The 19,554-nt window shown below is 46.1% G+C and overlaps 1 protein-coding gene and 1 long non-coding RNA gene across 4 annotated transcripts in view; one reads left to right on the forward strand and one right to left on the reverse strand.

Moving 5' to 3' along the window:
- Positions 1 to 16,242: 16,242 nt before the first annotated feature.
- LOC128146865 (uncharacterized) lies at positions 16,243 to 17,514 on the reverse strand. Its single transcript, XR_008236872.1, has 2 exons — positions 17,376 to 17,514; positions 16,243 to 16,439 (listed from the first exon to the last, which is right to left on the reverse strand). It is a non-coding gene; the product is annotated as an uncharacterized LOC128146865 (long non-coding RNA).
- FBXW4 (F-box and WD repeat domain containing 4) overlaps positions 17,026 to 19,554 on the forward strand; it is a 63,942-nt gene continuing 61,413 nt past the window's right edge. Inside the window, exon 1 of one of the 3 annotated variants that reach the window (XM_052798740.1) lies at positions 17,026 to 17,509. In XM_052798740.1, coding sequence (XP_052654700.1) covers positions 17,244 to 17,509 — 266 coding nt within the window. In that variant the 5' untranslated portion in view covers positions 17,026 to 17,243. The remainder of the gene's footprint in view (positions 17,510 to 19,554) is intronic. The other 2 variants (XM_052798739.1, XM_052798737.1) reach the window with 2 other exon arrangements.

Genomic DNA, 19,554 nt, shown 5'->3' on the forward strand with positions numbered 1-19,554 from the left:
GGTATTTTTGGTTTAAAATTGCCTAACTTCAGCTCACGGCACTTGATCTTATACTCTTTTCTTCCAGCTTACAGTGCCACCCAACCTGACTAAGCTTCTGCAGGCACTGCAAACGGATTTTCTAGGTCTCTCCAAGCTCTTGTAGGGACTTTTTAAACTGATTCCCATCTGTCAACATCCCTTGTGAAGTGCAGCCAAGTGTTTTGGCCGCAGCATCTGGCGATGGAGTCCGGCATTGGCTAGCTTGTGTCCAGGATCTTGGGAGGAGAAATGATGCAGTGACCACCCACTGCAGTGATGTCTCTCTGCTCAGGGCTGGTCTTTTCCAAGAGGTTCTTGCAGGGACTTGCAAAGCAATTGAAGCCAGCTGTGGAGCTGTAACCCTCATTCAGTCGGGACCACTGTAACTCCAGCCTGTTTTGAAGAAGAGAGACATGGATGGTCCCTGCAGGAGGTGCAGCTAGGGCACAGTTGCAGTCGCCTGTCCCTTGTTTCCTTCTGCAAAGGCTACAGCACATCTCTAAAGCAAAGGTAGCATTTATTTTATAATGAATCCTGAAATCCCGAGTCTCATGCTTGCCCAGGAGAGCTCTATCTCTGGTCATTCAACTATTCAGCTGGTGAAGTCTGAGCTATTTTTGCTCTCAGTTGTGATGGGTAAAGCCACAGTCGTTCCTCTGCCTTCACTGGAGTTGCTCTGGATAAGTTCAGGTGTGAGTAGAGGTTGGTTTGACCTAATTATCTTCAATGTCCATATCTGCAATTCTCCTACGCTAAGCCAGCACAGTGACAGCGGTGAGTGCAGAGGCTTTCATATACCCAAAGGTTTTGGCAGAAGCTGTGTTTCAAGAGCTAGTTGCTGCACCCAAGTGCTGTCCCACAGCATTTGCCGAGGTGTGACCGAAAGATGGAGGGGGCATGACCAGGCAGGGAGAGGAAAGGTGCTGTGGAAACTGCAAATTACCAAGGCTATGGCTGTGGCTTGTGGCAGTATGTGCAGCACCTGCTGCACTGACCCAAATCCCACCACTATCACAACCTGGTTAATTATAAGAAAAGCTCTTTCCTTCTAATTGCTGCTGGCTGGTAAAGGGGCATCCCCGGCCCCTAAAGGACTCGGGGGACCGAAGGGGAGAGCAGTGGTTGCTGACATGTGCTGAGCCCTCACAGCCTCTGTCTGGGGCCCAGAGAAGTGTCCGCACTTTACTCCCTCTCAGGGCGATCATTGCGAGGAGCTGAGGGTTTCACCACCTCCCCCCGCAGAGCTGTGGGCTTGCTGTGCACTTGACACCGGTGCAGGGAGATGACTTGCACTTGACGACTGCCTCCACCACAGCAGCCGCCTGTCCTCCACCAACGCTGCCCTCCAACCGCCTCGCAAGAAGGAGATGTACCATTCCCAGCACAAGGCTGAATACCAGGGTGGTGCCGTGTGACGTGGAGGTGGCCTCTCCACAGGCCATGCTGCCAGCTGGTGCAGTGGGATGTGGCAGCCCCCAAGCCACTATGCTCCCAGGCACTCCGGTCACCAGCCAGGACTCCCCAAATCAAGTCTGGGGCTCCTTGGAGGAGCCAGCTTGCCTTAAGCATCAGTAAGGATGAGAAAATTCCCTACAGGAAAGAGAAAATCACAGCTGAGATTTTTGCCCTGATGGCGAGGATCCATGAGCTGGGATTTTGGACAAACCCTCAGCGCTGTGACATGGGATCACCTTACACGTGGTGAGGATGGGACATTTCTTTTGTACTTGCTGCCTACGGCATGGAAGACTCTCCTGGTGATGTGAGCAAGGGGACAAAGTGGGTAAGTCCCAGCTAGAAAGGCGGAAGAAGGTAGAGGAGCCCTCTCTGCCGGGCAGCCAGGCTTGCCAGCAGAGTGGGGAGCAGGGGCTGTGGATCCCACCCCTCTGCTCCCTAAAGTACATTCCCTGGGAATGAATGTCCGTGGGGAGGAGAGGGAAGCTAGAACCAGGCAGTGAAGCACATGGACTTTTAGTCCTCCTGTCACCTCAAGGGCACCCAGAGGTGACAAATGTGCAGCCTCTGCTATTGAGACCAAGTGAATCCCTAATGGGCTGCTTCAGGGGACCCTCACTTAGAGAAATGCCAGCAAGGCAAACCTCCTGTGATACAGGCAACTATTTCATGGCTAGTTTGCTGGATAGCACCCAACTGCTCACTGTTCCTCTGCTATCTGTTCCACCCCAGAGCTGGGTGCACCCCATGGCACAGTGAGCTGGACTGACCTGGCCGTACCCTGTCCTGATTCATGGTTCAGAGGAGCTCTGCTGACTTCTCAGGGGAGATGTCGGACACCAAGATCATACTCTGCTCCACTCTCTGCGCAGCATCACAGGTAGTGTGCACTGAAGCCATCGGTACTTACGGGTCTGGCCTTACCGGTTGCCGTCTGTGCAAGAAAGCTCTAAGTGTGCTGACTTATTCCCAGCTGTGCTCCCTTGCTGTTTTTTATGCATGGGATACACACTGCTGTTGATGTTATCTGAAGCAGGTTTGGAGCTGTTGTTTGGAGCAGGCCACCTGGTAAGCGGCCATGATACAAAAAGCCACAAGCAGCCCGAAGAGTGGTCAGACAGGCAAAAGTTTGGGCAGGTGCCGGTGGGGCATGAAGAGCCTGGGATGGTGAAGAGGAGAGTCGTCAACACAGTACGGAGTCCTCATCCCCAGAAACCTTCTTGTGTTGCTACTTGCTCTGATTTAAACCTATAGCTGGTCCCTATTGGGGTAGGAACTCTGAAGGTGTTTGCTGCTGTATTGTTTCAGGGATGCACATTGTGGGGAAGCAAACCTTTCCCCATCAAAGCAGTGAACCTATAACTCTACCAACAGCCTACACAGAGAAGGCTCAGCCCTAGGTAAGACTGGAGGCAGCAGGGTAAATGTCAGGATGCCACAGGACAGTACTGTGGACTTAGCTGCAAGCTGGGTGCCCAAATCACTGACGAGAGCTGTCATTGCTGTCATGGAAGGCAACAGGTCTCCTTGAGTTACTTGGCCTGTATTGAGCTGCTAGGGAAATGTCTGACCTTCCTTGAAACTAGAGCATCCAGACCAGCCTGCTTACCCTCAGCAGTGATCTCTGGGCAGGAAGCACAGATGTGAGCGATGAAGACAGCAGCTTTGCTGAGGAAATGCATTTAATTTGATCTACACTGCAGTTTTTGTTGGAAAAAACGTTGATGCAGTAACATTCTGCACAGTAACTAGGGGTGGATTAAAGGTCATAGAGATAATGTAGCATGCTGAATTCATAGGCAGCAGATGGGAAGAGTCCTAGACCCGCTGGGAAAGTCTCCCTGAAGTGTCTTCTCTGCAGCTTTGTCCATTCTACCCAAGGACTGTCTCTGCTTCTCTTTCCTAGCAGGTTTCACTTTTGCCTGGACCTTTTTCCTGAGATTTAACCCACGTTCCCCTTTCCTCGATTAATCCTAGCAGCCCCAGTTAATGCAGTTCTTTGTCATGATAAATGATTTTGCTCAGGGATGTTACACCTCTGCACACTGGGAATGCTTGGCTAGCAGGTCTGCACCTGAATCTTTCCCCCATGCTTTAAATCATGGGGTGGCAGCTTAGCATGGTGTGGGTGGAGCAGGGAAGTGCCTTCTACTTGTGATGCAGAGATGGCTGCACAGGCACAGCCCCCTAGGAAGCACCCTGCTGTGCACACAACTGGGTCTTGCTGCAGAGCATGCTTCTGGGCGAGGGGAGGAGAGGATTTCCCCAAGCCGCTGCAACTTTTGTGGTCATCTGAGGTTGATGTAAAAAGTCTCCTGTGGTGGAGAGCAAGTTTGTGGCAGAAGCATTTTAAAGAACTGTTCTCAGAGGGGTTAAACCCAGCGCTGTGGTGTGGGAATACGTGTCTGTCAATGGACAGAGGAGAGGGCCACACATTTCAGCTCGTGAAATGGAACAACTGGTTGACCACCTGAGCTCCTGCCCACTGCGTAAAACGGAGATGGTGCCAAATCACTTCACAGGTCACTGGAAGTTTAATGCAAGTTTCCCAGAGGTTTTGGAGCATGCAGTGAAGGATGCTGCAGTGCAAAGCATTGCTGTTTATTCCACCGTTATCACCCAGTGGAGAAAAATGCAGGGTTCATCATGACATCTACTGAAATGTCATGGGAAAAAAAAGCCAAAAGCCCTGCAGTGAAGTAACCCTGTCCTGCAGACAGAACCCCACCCCCCCCAGTATTTTGTGCTCTGTCCCAGCAGAGGGAGCCCGAGTTTATTAACAAATCCCGATCCCGGAGATAGCCGCTATCAAGGTGGTACCAAAGCCCGCACAGGATGCTTGCCGGTGGAGGAAGGCTGCAGAAAGTGGAAGGTTTGTAGAGGTGATGCTGAAAGCAGGGCTGCGTTTCCAACCAGGGAAGCAAGCTAATGGTTTGCCAGGACGCCCTGCAAATGACTCTACTCCTGGGACACTACAACCATGTCAAGAGATGGATGGCCTGCAAGAACCAATGGATGTGCTCATTGCATGGGGAAAAAAATTTTGCACTGAAAGATGCAGCAAAGCTATGCTAAGATGGATGAACTGAGTTTAATTTGCTTCAGACACTTCCCCAATGCACAGCCAGTGACCTGTGTACCTGCATTTGTACTGGGCTGGCCAGTTTTAATCCTGTCATCTAGACAGTTCTCCCGATAGCGTTCAAAACCATCAATCACTGCGCTGCCAAATCCATAGCTGTTTGCCATCTTGCACCTGAGTCTGATCCCATTTTGGCTGCATGGCAATGCCCTGTAACCACTGCATGCACAGGACTGTGGGCCTGATCCACAGCTGCTTAAACCTCATGGGAGCTTTTGCACTCATTTCCCTGGGTTTTGGAGGGCTCTGTTCAAGGAAGCAGGAGTGGTTTTAGTGAATACCGTTCTCAGAGCTCGTGGGAATGCCCTAAGTTTTCTCTGCTGTTAATGTGAGATGAAATCTCTTCTAGGGAGACAGATGAGTCTTGGCTGTGTGTTCTTTCTTACAGCCATTGGTTGCACTGATGCCATGGATGCACACATAGGCACAAGATTATTTGGGAGAGGGAAGGTTGTGGGATTGGGATACAGGAGGGTCACATTTTAGGCCAAATCCAAAGACCATTTAAATCAATGTGAAGCCCCTTGTTAGTCTGAGCAAGCACAGAGATACTTGTTTTAGAAACTGAGTAACAAACTGGGATGTTTCAGGGCACAGGGATGGGAAGGCAAACGACTCAGGCTGCACTCTGCAGAAAGCAGCAGACGGATATTTTCTGAGGCAACTTTCGAAAGGAAGGTTAAATTTCTCCAAGATAAGGAGAGCTCCAGCGAGCTGGAATGCATCACAACCCCCCTCCCCAGCTCATCCTATGGTAACAGCTGTTGTGTTGGAAACCTAATGCTGATGAAAGAGTTAAAGGCTGGTTGATGGGCAATATCGGTGACACACCTCTGAATTGAGCATACTCCTGGAGTGAGACTGCGGACTGGTGTTACTCAATGAATAGAGGCCACTCCAAGGGAGTTTTTCCTTGAATAGAATGGGGTCAGGGAGCCGCTTTGGGGAACAATGGTTGCCACCGGCTAGCTGAATTTCTTACAATCACACACCATACCCCCTGATCAAATAGCTCCTTTGTCAGTCTGATATAAAAACATGTCATACAATGATGATCTGGAAGAATGACAAGAGCTGGCCTTTCAAAGAGATCAGAAGGGCTTGTTTTGCACAAAAAGAGCCCCCATCAGAGTCAAGACAGAAAAAAAATGGAGAATAAAAGGGGGTGAATGGAAACAAACAGCAATAACAACAACAACAGAAAAGAGGGCAAGTTGGAAACTTGGGTCTGGGTTGTTTCACAGCATCCCATGGCTGCAGCAGCACAGCACGGTCGAGTTGAATCTCTTTCGGTATGGACGTGGATGTCAGATTGTGCTGCCATTGGGTTCCCATTGTCATTCTGCACTGGGACAGAAGAAATTGCTGGATGGGAAAAGGTCACTTGGCCCAACGAATCATCTCCCCCCCCGAAAGTGTCTCAACACCATCTCTCTGCTTTCTCACTGTAGTTCTCTCCTCTGCCTTTCTAATACAATGTTCGTCTGGTGCCTTTATGCTCCTGTACAAAGTTCAGATTGCTCGGAAGGCTATTCTTGTCCATCTGTTCGTATGAGTGGGAAAATGTCTTTATTCTCCCCCATTCCCTTGTTAATGTTCATATTTTTTGTTTCTTGGAGTGCGTACCCTGTTTTCAACTCTCTTCCCAGGATTTTCAGGGACATAATTGAGAGTCTGGATGGAGAGAAAAAGTTTTTCCCCAAAGAATGTTTTAAGATGTGCAGGGAAGTGGATCCCTCTTGGCTACTTCCAGGGGAACTGCATTCCTACAGTATCTATTGCAGGAGTCCCAAGAGATGGCATTTACACACAGTTGTGACAATTATTTGCAAGCTAGAAAAGTTCAGCAGTCCTGGAAGTGGGCAACTAGAGCTGCCAGGCAGTTTCAGCACCTACAAGTGTTTGAAAAAGCTTGTATTCAGATTTTCATCTTGTATTATATAAAATAAGGAGTCAGAAGAAATCATAGCATGTAAGAGACAGAGCTCTTGGGAAACTGCTCCTGAAAATACACCCACAACAATGACAATACACTGAAGCTTTGCCTTATGTTTGTTTTTTTACTTTTTTTTCCTCTTTTTATCACAGCATTGTTTTTCTCAAAAAAAAAAAAAAAGAAAAAAAACCAGTGCTAAAGCTTCCAGGAGACCGTTACGTTTGAATGATTAAGCATACTAATCAGGAGGTAGCTCGCAGTAGAGGTAACTAACTCTAGCCACTTTCATTCATGCTCTGAGACAAATACATATTATCATCTAGGATTTCCTCATTGTACAATATTTTATTTGCCCTTTTCTGCAGTTTTGTATAGAATCTATTATACTGCATGTTACTCAGCTTATATTCATTTATAGGAAAAATATTTGGTAAACTGTATTTACACAATACACTGTTTATTAAATACTGAGAATATTTATAAACACACCCACAATACTGACATGTATAAGCCAAATGAAATTGTTGCTGACCTGAATGGCTGAGCTCTTCAGTTTCTTTACCTGAAAGTCTGTATTGCACAAAATTAGGGTCATAATTAATCACCTATTCTCGTAAACATAGCTCTGAAAAGCTGTGCAGCTGGCTGAAAATAATTAGGCCACATTCTGAGTGCGGCCAAAATAAAGATGCTTAGAAGATACTGGTTACAAATCTCTGGCAGTTTAAGTTGCAAGGCAATTACCAGATACTACTGATGTATTTGAGGTGGTAGAGGAAAAACAGCCCCATGCTGTGTTGTGCTGACTGTGAAATGATTTGAAATTGTAGTATTAAAGCTCATATCACAGCAAAGTAGCATGAAAGGCAAGTGAGTTGCAGCACCGGGTAGTGTTGAGTCAGAAGCTAGACGCTGAAAACAGTATTTAGACACCTAAACAGAATGACATTTCCAGTGGTGTTGAGCACCCAACAGCTCTGCTTGACTTTCACAGGTACTCAGCAGGCAGTGACAAACAGACAACTGACTTTGAGGTTGTCAATCTGGAAGGCAGGTTTTAGTGCAATTGCTTGTATTTAGGATTGTTCCAGCCTCCAGCTGGAAACTGCAGATAGCACAGAAGTTGACAATTCAGTTCTTAAATGGGATGTACCCCCCCTGGGACCAGGTGATGGATGACATGACCTGAACTGAACGCCTTGTAAGTGATGAGTGGGTTTCTGCAGTGCTGGTTTTGATCTAGCTATCGTCAAAGTGTATCAAGACCTCACCATTTTGTGGTCAACTGAGGCTACATGAGAAGACGCTCTTGGCAACCATTATCTTCTGGCTGGACTTTGCAAGTCCAGTTTGACTGGGAGAGCAGTGATGTTTTTTTTAGGGCAAGCTATAAAATCGTCCCTGGGGCTCAGGCCTGCTGGGTGGTGGCGATAACCTGCAACTTTGCAAGACCTTTATTTTTCTTGCTTAAACTGTTTTGCAATGGTGGTGGTTGGCTTTCATTGGACATTTCTGTTTTGTGGTCAGTCTTGGTTGCTGGGTTTTCTTTATTATGGAAGTTCTGGATAGGCCAGGTGGATAATTTTTGTGTTATCTTTGGGTGATACCCCATTTTGATGTAAAGCAGCATAATTCTGTTAAATGCAGTGAAATTGTTATTTTACAGCAACCTCATATCTGGCCCTGAGACCCCAGACAACTCAGGGAAAGAAAAAAATATGATAAGAGAACAGTAACTGCATAATTAACTATTCCAAAGATTGGAAGTCATAAAAGTCAGGTTGCACACACACCTTAACTCTGTCCCTTTGTCAACAGGTGGTATGGTCAAAATTTAAGTGACACTTCTGCTTTCTTCAGGCTGCTGGCTCTGCTGTGCTGAATCTCGCCTGTTCAAATTTCCAGTGAACCTTCTTGCATTCTCCTCTGGTTCTTACCCTGCAGTTATAACCTCGGTATTGGGAGAAAGCCTGGAAAATTTCAGAATGAAAACTGAAACCTTCCAAAAGGTAGGAGCAAATAAAAAACAGAGGATATTAATATAGCAACAGCTGGACTTCAGCTTTAATAATGTATATTTTTTAGAGGACGTAGCGATTCAGATCAGATACGGGTATTTCTGCACGCTTCTGTTAAATCAAGTCTCTTGCCAATAACACAATGAGAGGCTGGTACACTATATTAAAATATTAATTACCAAGCCCCTTTCTTTTGATGGGTCTGCTAAAGATACTTCAAATGGATATGTGAGAATTGATCAAAGATTCTTCAGGTTGTTGCCACTGCTCACTGAGCATTTCAAACCAAAGAAGAACCTGACTCCCATGAAAAAGATACTGTGTTTTTACAAGCAATAAAAACCACCGGTCACTTGATTGCTATGGGGATGGATATAACTAAACTGGGCTTTCTTAAGGCAGAGAGCACAATCTAAGAGAAACAAAAAAAGACATGGGAGAGGGAGGGAAAGAGTGAGCGCGAGAGCTGAATTGATTTCAGTCTGTTCAGGTCTAGCTGGAAAACACAATGCAGCGAAACGGTCCCTTAGTCAGCAAGCTTCTTTTCCTAGGTTTTTCCCATGGTTTGAAGTGGAGAGGGAGGGATGGTATTAGAAAAAGTGTGTGTGTGAGAGAGGGAGAAGGCTGTAGGGAAGGCAGAGAGATGAGAGACATCATTTGGAAGGGTGCAAAATAGTCCATTCCTTCTGGGGAGTGGAAAACTTTGATGTCCGTTTCTCTGGTTTTAAAGTGGCAGTGTCAGGTTCAGGCTGAAAGGCCCTGGTATTCGAATCTTTGTCTGTGCTTGCGCTCGGGACTTTGCCTATGCACACACCTGCACATCCAAACACCTGCTAAGGCACCCACGCAGCAAATGGGCCTTGCACTTCAGAGCATGCGACAGAAACTAAGCACGTAGATGGCTTCACTGATTCCTTGTACAGAGGTTCATGCTGAAAAAAAAGCATGTTTGTATGCGTGGAACGAGATATAAGCAACAGGAAAAAGTGCTGTGGGCTTTACCCCTTTTAAAAAGCTATTCTCCTCCTGGCATTTCTAATGCAGTTATAAGGCTCAGAGTGTGTTACAAAGCTCATAATGTCTAAACAGATGGAGAAGCACAGTTACAGGTAAGGAGAATAACCTATGAGAAGCATTGTGATTTGTCAGTCATCACATACTAGTAAATTCAGTTTCAAGAGTCACAACTGATGTCTGTAAGTCGGAAGTCCTGTCTCCTCTGCAGGGTCACAGGCATCTTGCACAGCCTTGCTGTTTTGTACTTTGAGATGCATTTCAATATAATGCTACTAATAATTCCGACACACTAACAATGGTAAGTCCACTGCAAGCCTGGAGAAAAAGAGAAAGGACCAAATTTATCACTTGTGGTACTCAAGTGAATTTTGGTAAGAGTTGATCCAGAGTGCAAGTGGCTCTTTCTCCTTTTCTCCCTTCCAAGAGCAGAAAGCTTTGCACTCATGGTGGAGCTGTGAGGGCTTGTGCTCTGCTGGGTAGCAAGTTAATCTCACTGGAATCTGCACCCAAAAATTGCACCACGCACTAACAGGCTGCAAAAGCAGAAAAGGTACTTGAGAACTATGCACTTTCAGATCAAGCCAATGACAGACGTAAATGTTCCTGTGATGGTCTTAGTCTGTGAGGTCTCAGTTTCTAGCAAGAATAGAAGCATATGTGCATGGGGTGGCTTGTGGGTCCTGATGGGAGACAGACAATGGATCAATTTATGTTCAATTGACAGACCTCCTTTACTGGAGGGGGACATTTTGACTTGAATCCCTGGAATGTCAGCATTTTCCTTCCCAATACTCATTTTCAGTTTAAATAGATAGAGTGAAAGGCCCATTTTCATGGCAGGTGGGCTAAAGAAGGGAGGTTTTAATGACTCTTTATTCTTGGATTTATAATCTGACACGCTGTACGCACATGTGTTTGTCACAAAACTGTGTGAGGTGCCCACCACCCATCCACGCATTGTCCAGCAGATGTTAAAGCCATCAAGTGTGTTTGCTTCCAGTTCCAAAGGAAAACATTCTCTATTTTGGGATGGGGGATTTTTTTTTTTTAAACTGATCTAAACAAACAAACAAAAATAGTCTTGGAGAGGTAGGGCTTACATGATTATAAGAAACCTGTGTAAATGAGGATCTAAGGCCTGTTCCCTGACCCATAAACTGGGTTAGTAATTAGCAGTTCCTGCAGTTTGTTGTTCTCGTCACAAAACCTGAGGTTGAGGCCTATTTAAAAATCACATGCGTTAGCAATACAGGGTATCTAAACACACAGTTACTGCAGTGACAGAGCATTAGTTGCTCCTTATGATAATACCTCAGAGCCTGCAGTCACAGCAGAAGTCGTGGCATGTGAGGTACTGTAGCAGGATAGAAAGCACAGTGCTTTCCCCAAGGGGCTTATGGCTGAAGGCCCCAAACCTACGTATGAATCTGCTAGATGGGACCTTGCACTTGGCATGGTACTCCATTGCAGGACTAGGACCTACACTGTATGGACAGGGGGATACCTTACTCTATATTTTTTTAATATACATGTGTGCTTCATTAATAAGAGAATAGAGGGTAAAATTTGCCTTACGGCTTGGCGTAAGCTGAACCGAGTAGGAATAAAGGTCATTTTTAGCACCAACTGGATTCCTGTTACTGCACTATAAATCTCTTAACTTCAGATTGATGAATTCTGTGTTTCAGTGAGGAGATAAAACAGAATTAACCAGCAAGAAATAAAAAATGGCAGCCTCCCGATTGAGAAATCCTACTGTGCGAGACAGGACTACTAGTGAAATGTTGCCTCTGGCTGTAGGGGAAGGGAGAAGGAAGCCTAGAACTCTAGTAATTCTGCAAATTTGTAATTGTTGCAGGTAATTAGGCTGTGTCTTGGTTGCCTAGTTAAGGGACACCCAAAACTGCTTGTAGGATTAGGTTTGCTCACTTTCCTCAAGCAACTTTTATTACCCTGCAAGTGATATGACAGTGAAGCATCCTCCAAGAGCAAGGCACCCCTCTATACCCACCGGCACATGATGAGTCAGGACACAGCCAGAGTTGCTCATGGCAGGCGAGGAACAGTATGAAGTAGCCATGTAGGTGGAAAGCAGATGCAGGATAAAACAGTATCATACTCACTGCTACACCGAGGATACTCTTACATTGCTTTATAAACACTCCAAAAAGTTTTGGAACAACCTGTGGAATTAATGAAAACTGAGCTGAAAATCTCTAGAAACAAGTTTGTAAGTCCTGATCTTACTCTCAAAGAAGCCACTGGGTATTTGAATGTTTAGTTCCTCAGGCTCCGAGTATGAAAGGAAAAAGCCCCTAAAATATCTTCATAGGTAGCCCCTATAAAAGAACAAAATTCAAAAGCATTCCTTCAGGAGATCAAGGAGGGTCCAGCCTTTGAAGCCTGGAGGATTGGGAAATTTAAAGATCTTTGTGGCAATCATATTGTGCCATTAGAAATCTACCATTTGGAATTGTAAAGCGTTTAAAAGGAATGATTCCAAATTCCACAGCTGTCTGGTAAGTGACAACTTGATGTGGCCTGGGGGGGAGGAAGAAGGTCATTGTTGGGAAAACAGTTAAAATGAACATTTTCTCAACAGATGCTTTAGATAATACTTTGATAAATGAGGTTAAAAACAAATAAAATATTCTAGGTGACTTCCAGAAAATAACAGATTAGTAAAACAAACAAACAAAACTCAAAATGCAATGACAAGAAATAGGTATATGGCTGGTACTTAGCAAATAACAGAGAATTGTTCAAAATAAAACGAACAATAAACAGAGTTTGAACCAGCAAGATGAGACAATTCTGCCAGCTATGGGCTGTGATACATTTTTTTTATTGCACTGCAGTTTTGCCAAGCAAGACAGCTTCTGGAAGGCTCGGCTGTTCATTTTGATACACTAAAATATTTGAGAATCCATTTTATTGCCTTTTTTTCCAAACCATTCAAGCAGCTCAGCTGCTGATCAAAATACAAAAGCATTGCATGTGCCCAGCAAGTGGATAATGAAAGTGATCCCTTCGGTTTAGTATCTTTGTCATAAGTGTGTAGTGAGAAAAGTAGACAGTGTCACTGATGACAAACCGATTTATGGAATTGTTTGTTTTCATAATTTTCAGCATAATTATGACTAAAGGTCCCAAACCTGTGGCTGCTAGAACCTTGTAGGGATGGCTGCTGGCTGGGTGCCCTTAGTACTCATTAAAAGCTCCTTGTGGATGTGGTTTGGAGGCACACAGAATAGGGTCTGTTGGGATTATTTTTAAGGGAAGTTTTTTCCTCGCCCTTTAACAGAACCCATACCAAATAGCTTCTAATCCTGATTTCTTCTGGCAGACCTTTTATAGGTAAAACCAAATCAGTATGTATAATTTGGGATAAAAAGGAGAAAATTCACCCCCAAATTCAGCATAACCTTTTAATTTTATCCTCTTTAATCCTCTGATAATTTTTGTGCTTCTCCTGCAGAAAAGCAATTTTGCTAATCACCTTTGTGCCAATCCCCGCATTCCTGACAATAGCGTGAACAGCCTCCATCAAAGTCTTTGATGTGGGAAAGACACACACACACATATAATCTGAAAACAATTCAGCTCCTTGGTTCTCAATGGTGAGCACTCTGCTTCAATAGAGTGCAAGTTCCGTGGAGGTTTCTAATCCTTTCTGCCAAACAGAAGAGACACAGTCAGGTAGCACACCTTATTCAGAAGTTAAAATAACATGTTACTTGCTCTCAGAGAAAATCAAAACAACTCAAGATCAAAAACAGATTCCGCCAACCCTAACAGGATAGACTTTCTACTCAGATAACTCTTGATCTAAGTGTGTAACAAGTAACCTGCTTTAATCCCTCAAAGCGATGGTGTTACAGATAAGTACTGTAGTAGCAGAGGAGGTGTCTTAAATTTCAGAAATACACAAAAGCATTGGTTGGAAGGAAAAACAAAACAAAGAGCTGTCCACATGATTGTGTCTTTAGCTGGAAAGGTGTATTTGAGGGCACTGCAAATAATAAAACCCCTTGAAGACAGAAAAAAAAATTGACAGGCAAGTATTGAAATGGTGTTTCTTCCAAGCTGGATTTCATTGACTTACACTGTTAAAGCATGAACCTTACAGATATAAGCCCCCCAATTTTTAGCTTACAAACCCTGCAAGCCATGATGCTGGAATGGTCTTCTACTTCAGCACAGAACCCTAACCCATTTTCTAGAGGTTCAGAGTGGTCACGGGCCATGAAAGGATTGGGAACTTTGTAAGATTTGGGAAGGATACATAACTGACTTGATTATACTGCACTGAGCACCTGCATTGAGTCCTTTATTAGAGTATGGAAATAATCATGCTACACATACAGTTTTAGTAATGATTCAGAATCTTCCTTGGTTCTTGCTCCTACAGACACCTACACATGCACTTACTTTGGCATTGCTGGGAAGACTAGTGCCATTGGGTTCTTAGCCTGTGATGCACAGCTTTGACAGCTCCACAGCAGTCACAGTAGCTGAAACCATGCCTGAGAACAAGTGTATGCAGTTGCAGGTCCATTTCTCTTTAAAAAAATCCAAAGAAAATAATGGATGATATCTATGTTTTGGGCAAAGAATAACTATTGGTAGGATGTTGTAAGGCAATTACCCACACTAGAAAACAATGCTACATTTAAGAGCAATGTATCATATTTTTTTCTTCATATTACTCTGTATCCCCTGTCTGGAGCATGTTTGACCCTCTCCACGATTACTGCATGCAAGCACATTTCATCTTAGTCAAATACTTCATAGTTGTTTATACCTTGGGTCACAAATTGGAGAGCACTAAGACCCTGTTCTACAGATGCACTTGTCCATACCTTGGTCCTGCTATCCCAGAGGGTCACACTGCACGTGTTACTTTGCACCCAGGCTCCTTCTGGATGGCACCAAGTAGTTTCCTTTGTAAAGTGGCATGGCCACAGACTGAAGACTACTGTACACTGGAATATGGGTGTCACACAGTGCAGGGAGACATGTGCTATGCAGATGTTGCCTCTGTAGAGTAACAGAGCCTAAGACCAGACGGGACCCCTTTGACTGTCTCAGTCTGATATCTTGAGTTAGGACTCAGGTCAATTCCTGGTTTAAGTTTTAGTAGTTGTGGTCTAACCATGCTTTCTCTCTAAAGGAAAAAACCCCACAACTGGTATTGTTTTTTAAAAAATCCAGTAATGGTGAATCTACCATAAATCTTGATAAGCTGTTTCAACAGTTCATTTTCTTCACTACAAAAGCATGCTTTGTTTATGAATTTGTTTCCCATCACCTTCTGTCAAGAGATCTTATCTCTTTGTCTGCTAAATAGAAGATCCTGGTACTACCAGATTTTTCTTCCTGTTTCAGTGCTCATAAGGTATGATCACCTCGCACCTTAACCTTCTCTTTAGAAAGCTAAATAGACTGAGCATTTTGGGTCTCACTATAAAACATGCTTGACAGTCCTGTAATCATTCTTACTACTCTTCTTTGAAACCCCTCTAGTTTTTCAACATCCTTCTTGAAACATTGACTGGACAAATTATTTCCAAAGCAGTCACAACAGAGTCAAAACCAGAGGTAAAAGAACCTCCCGGCTCTTGTTTGTTTCCCAGGACAGCACTAGCCCTTTGGTCACAGCACTGCAGAAGGAGCTCACGTTCAGCTGATTATTCATCTTAATGAAGTCTTTAAGGAATTGCAGCTTTGCAGGATAGAGTTACATCCTTTCAGTGTGACCTACATTCTTTGTTCCTAGATGTGAGACTTTACATTTGGTTTGATTGAAATACATACAATTTGATTATGCCTAAACTTAACACAGGGTTATGCAGCCATAAGCATCCTTTGCCTCCTCCCCCATGCTTTGTGCCTTCTACAAAGCTTTGCTAATAATGATTTCAGATTTTTTTCAGGTTGCTAGTAAAAATATTAAATAGTGTAAGGTCCATAAGCTGTCTCTGCAGGATCCTACTAGAGAAAGACCAATTTGATAATAAACGTGTCTTTACAATAACAATTTAAGACAGAGAGGTAATTCAGCTTTTAATAAATTTAATGTTTCAGACATTGCTGAAGCCTATTACAAAAGAGCTAAGCTTAATGTCATCAAAAAGATATTAAAACTGCATTCACACCAAGTTTCCATAATCTCATGTTAAGCAAAATTTGTTATATTACCTCCCTTTCACTTGGCTACTTAAGTCCTGTACCAGATGCGCTGTTATTTTGCCTGAGCTCAAACTTAGTTTGAGAAATTTTTAATTACTTGGGCCACCTGATTCACTCATTATAAACGCTGATAAAATATTTGCTGCCTTCTGGAACTTCCCTGACTTCCAGGGTGTATTGAAACTCGGTGTAAATGGACCAGACAGTTCTTCAGCCAGCAGTTTTGAACGTCTCAGATACAAGGCTTCCAGAGTTGGTGATTTAGTCATATGAATATTTGAGTGCTTGAGATTACACAGACAAGATGACCTTCTGGAACAGGATGCAAGTACTGTCTAAAGACCTGTATGCTATGGTAACCTCATTATACGCTGAAATTTATTTTCCTACTCCACTGTGCAAAAGGAGATGTAGACTGTGGTAGGTAAGTGACACCTGTTCAAAGCATTCTAGGCGGATGATGAACTTCTTAAAATTTATTTATTTTTTAATTTTGAGGGAGAAATTTCCCCTAGCATTTCAGGCTTTTGTAGAGTGGAAAGTACTATAAGAAAGAATAACACAACACTAGACTCATATTTTCCTTCTCCACTGTCTGTGGAGGGCTACTTTGCCATTTTGGACCAGAATCCTTCTGCGTTGTCAGTACTCCAGGCTCCTGTGGATGGCAACAATGACTCAGTTATTATGAACTGTTCTTTTGTGGCGGTGTGCTTGTATATATGTACACACATGTGTGAAGTGTGAGCGCTTTTCAGCCCCCGCTCTGTGGAGCCCTGGAAGGGGCAATGGACTGCACTGAAGGGTCCCTGTGAAAAGCCAGCCTTAAATCCACTGTAGCAGGGCCTGCTCTTACATGGGGAAGACCCTTTCTTTTACGTGGCCCAGGAATTTGGGAGTGTTGAAAAGTGCTGTGCAGCACCAGATGACCCCTGCTGTCACTTCATGGGTGACAGGTGCTTCTGACCCCACTCAAGGATAATTAATGAGCATTAATCACCTTGCTGTTCACCTTCCTTCGCAGGGTTGCGGTGCCTAGTTGGGTCTGCTCCAGGTAGTGGAGCAGATGCTCTGGTTACCTGGGATCACCGTCCCCCCCACTAACTATTCACGTCATTAATGAATACGTGGATTAGGCGACGTTACTAATCCCAGCTCGGAAGAATACGGACCCGTGCTCCCGCGCTCCGGGACGCGGAGTGTGTGTGGGTGTGGGGGGGCAGCTGCGCAGGGGGAGTCCCAGCGGCTCTCGTTAATGAATTAATTCGCTAACGAGGGTGGGCTCGGCGGCCCCGTGCCCCCTCCCGCCTCGGTAGCCGCCTCCTCCCCCGGAGGGGGGGAGTGACAGGCAGCGGCTCCTGCCCCATGTGACTGGGGAGCGGCTGCCCCCGTCCATGGCTTGGCCTCCCCCGGGCAGCAGCAGCTCCGGCTCCCGGGGAGGAGGGGCAGGAGCTGCTGCTCCATGGGGAGGAAGGGCAGCCCCCGATCCCCCCAGGCGGAGGGGGGATCCCGGGCCGCCTCCCCCCCTTCCTCCTCCCCCCCCTCCCCGCTCTGGGCCTTACCCGAGGAGCTGCTGCTCCTCATCTGCTCCTACCTGGACGCGCAGGCCTTGGGCCGCCTGGGCCAGGTCTGCCGCCGCCTGCGCTTCCTCAGTAGCCGCGATCTCCTCTGGAGGCGCATAGCCCGCGGCTGTCTCAACTCCGGCTTCACCCAGCTCGGCACCGACCTGTAAGCGCGGCCTTCCCGGCGGAAGGGCGGGGGGGAGGCGGCGGCGGCGGCTGGGAAAGGCCGTGGATGCTGCGGCCTAGTCGGTTGCCAAGGGGCGTTCTGCGCTCCTGGCGTAGTCGCTAAGGGGGGGCTTCCCGCCGCCGTGAGGGGGCGGAGGGAAGGGGGGGGGGGAACTATTCTCGAAGCGCGGCTGCGCCGTCTTTAGTCTGCGCCAAGAGGGGCGGCGAGGGCAGGGGAAGGGCCGTAGCGCCGGGCCCGTAGTGGGGCTGTCCCTGGGAGGGGAGGGACCGCGTGTGGCGGGCCCGGGGTGGTGGGGCCTGACCCCGGCCCGGCCCGGCCCGGCCCAGGAGGCTTGGGGGTTTGTGGGGAGGCGCTTCGCGTTCGTGCCAGGAAGCGGGCGGGCATGACGGGGGCTTGCCGGGGCCCCTCAGCGCCAGGCGCGGCGGGAGCAGCCCTCAAGCGTTGGGGCCCCAGGCCCTCTCCAGATCAGCTCGGTCCCCCAGACTGCTCCTGACAAAACACGTAGGGTCGGGGGCTTCAAGCTAAGGGAGGTGGGAGCATGGGGAAACGGAGCTGCCGTGTGCAGCTGGGGTGATCTTATGTGCCCACGCTCCCTCCCCGCTTCTGGGCAGCGGCCCCTGCCATGGTCTTGAAGATGCCTCAGAGAAGAAGCCACAGGGGAGCAAGGCCTGGGCTGGTGTCTTGGGTGAAGGCTGGAGAGTGGACTTACGTATGTTACTAGGCGCAAGAGCCTTCGTGGCAGGGGGCCCCAGGAATATGTTTTTGGATTCTGCTCATGGAGCACCTTCCTGGTATAGCTGGTGATGGCTGTCACAGAGAAAGTGACTCTTGGACTCTTCATGGCTTCTGGGTTTTAAAGTTTTGTGGATAGGGGTCGGATTTTTTTTTTTTTTTTTCCCTTATTCAACAGCACATCATAGGAATAGGTGTGAGCCCTCTTGGCTTTACTGTGTGTGACACCAGCATCTTTCTAGATGAAGTGCTTTTGGGGCTTGGGCCTTGGCAGTGGTTGGTAAGGACCAAAGATTGCCTTTCGTCTCTTGAATTTGCTAGCGTACAAAATGCCTCTCGGAGGCAGCCACGCAATGTGGGCTTTCCTTGCTACTTTAAGGATCCCAAGACAAAGTTTATGTTCTTAGGATCTATGAATCCCTTCCTATGGTTTCCCTTTAGCTGCCAGGCCAGGATCTAGTTTGTCATCCAGTGATTCAGTATTGTTTCCATTAACACTGTGTTGACATGAATCAAAAGAAGGGATGTCAGGTTTTGAGGCCTATTTTGCTGTCTCGTATTGCTATCTCATCAACAGCACAGACTTTAGAGAAACAATTACGGCTCCTGCCGGCAGGAGCAGAACTTCAGTGGTGCTGAAACTCCTTTTGTTGGGTTTTCAGGCCAGCACTTCAACCCATTCAGTCTTCACAGCTTGAAAGTTAAGCACAGTTCCCTTGGAAGTCAGCAGGAATAAGCACTGCAGAATGGCTGTGTGTTGGACTCTGTGATATATGATTTTGTCTCCTGAGGAAATGAAGTTCTGTATTTTTCATTAAGAATAAGGTGATACTACGCTCTTTCAGTTGCAGGAGGGATCAGGTGTACAGCAGAGCAGGTGCAGCGTACGTAAGGACCACCACTTCCCCCTGCAGAGGAATGCAGGTCTATAAACAGCTACAGAAGAGGTTTGCTAGGTCAGAGGTTTAAGTGAAGGGAAGGCTGCTTGAGTATCATGAGCTCCCAGGGATTTCAATGCTGTTAGGTTTGCTATGAACAGGTTTTTTTTTAGTAATTCTAGGATGTGCTTTTGTGCTGAGTCCTATTTTCAAGTTTTCTTTAAACAACTCTAGTACTGAGCGCTGCTTTTAGCATTGGTCAGCACTGCCCTAGTCCTAGGGAGTTCAATCATGGGTAACGCACCAAGTGACATTACAAGCTGGTTATGCGGGAACCTTGAGATATATCTGGAGGATGAATCCTTTAATTACTTTTAACTTCATGGAAGGCTCAAACAATCTTCAGTTCTTTGA

This window comes from Harpia harpyja, chromosome 10 (assembly GCF_026419915.1).
Source record: "Harpia harpyja isolate bHarHar1 chromosome 10, bHarHar1 primary haplotype, whole genome shotgun sequence".
NCBI lineage: Eukaryota > Metazoa > Chordata > Aves > Accipitriformes > Accipitridae > Harpia > Harpia harpyja.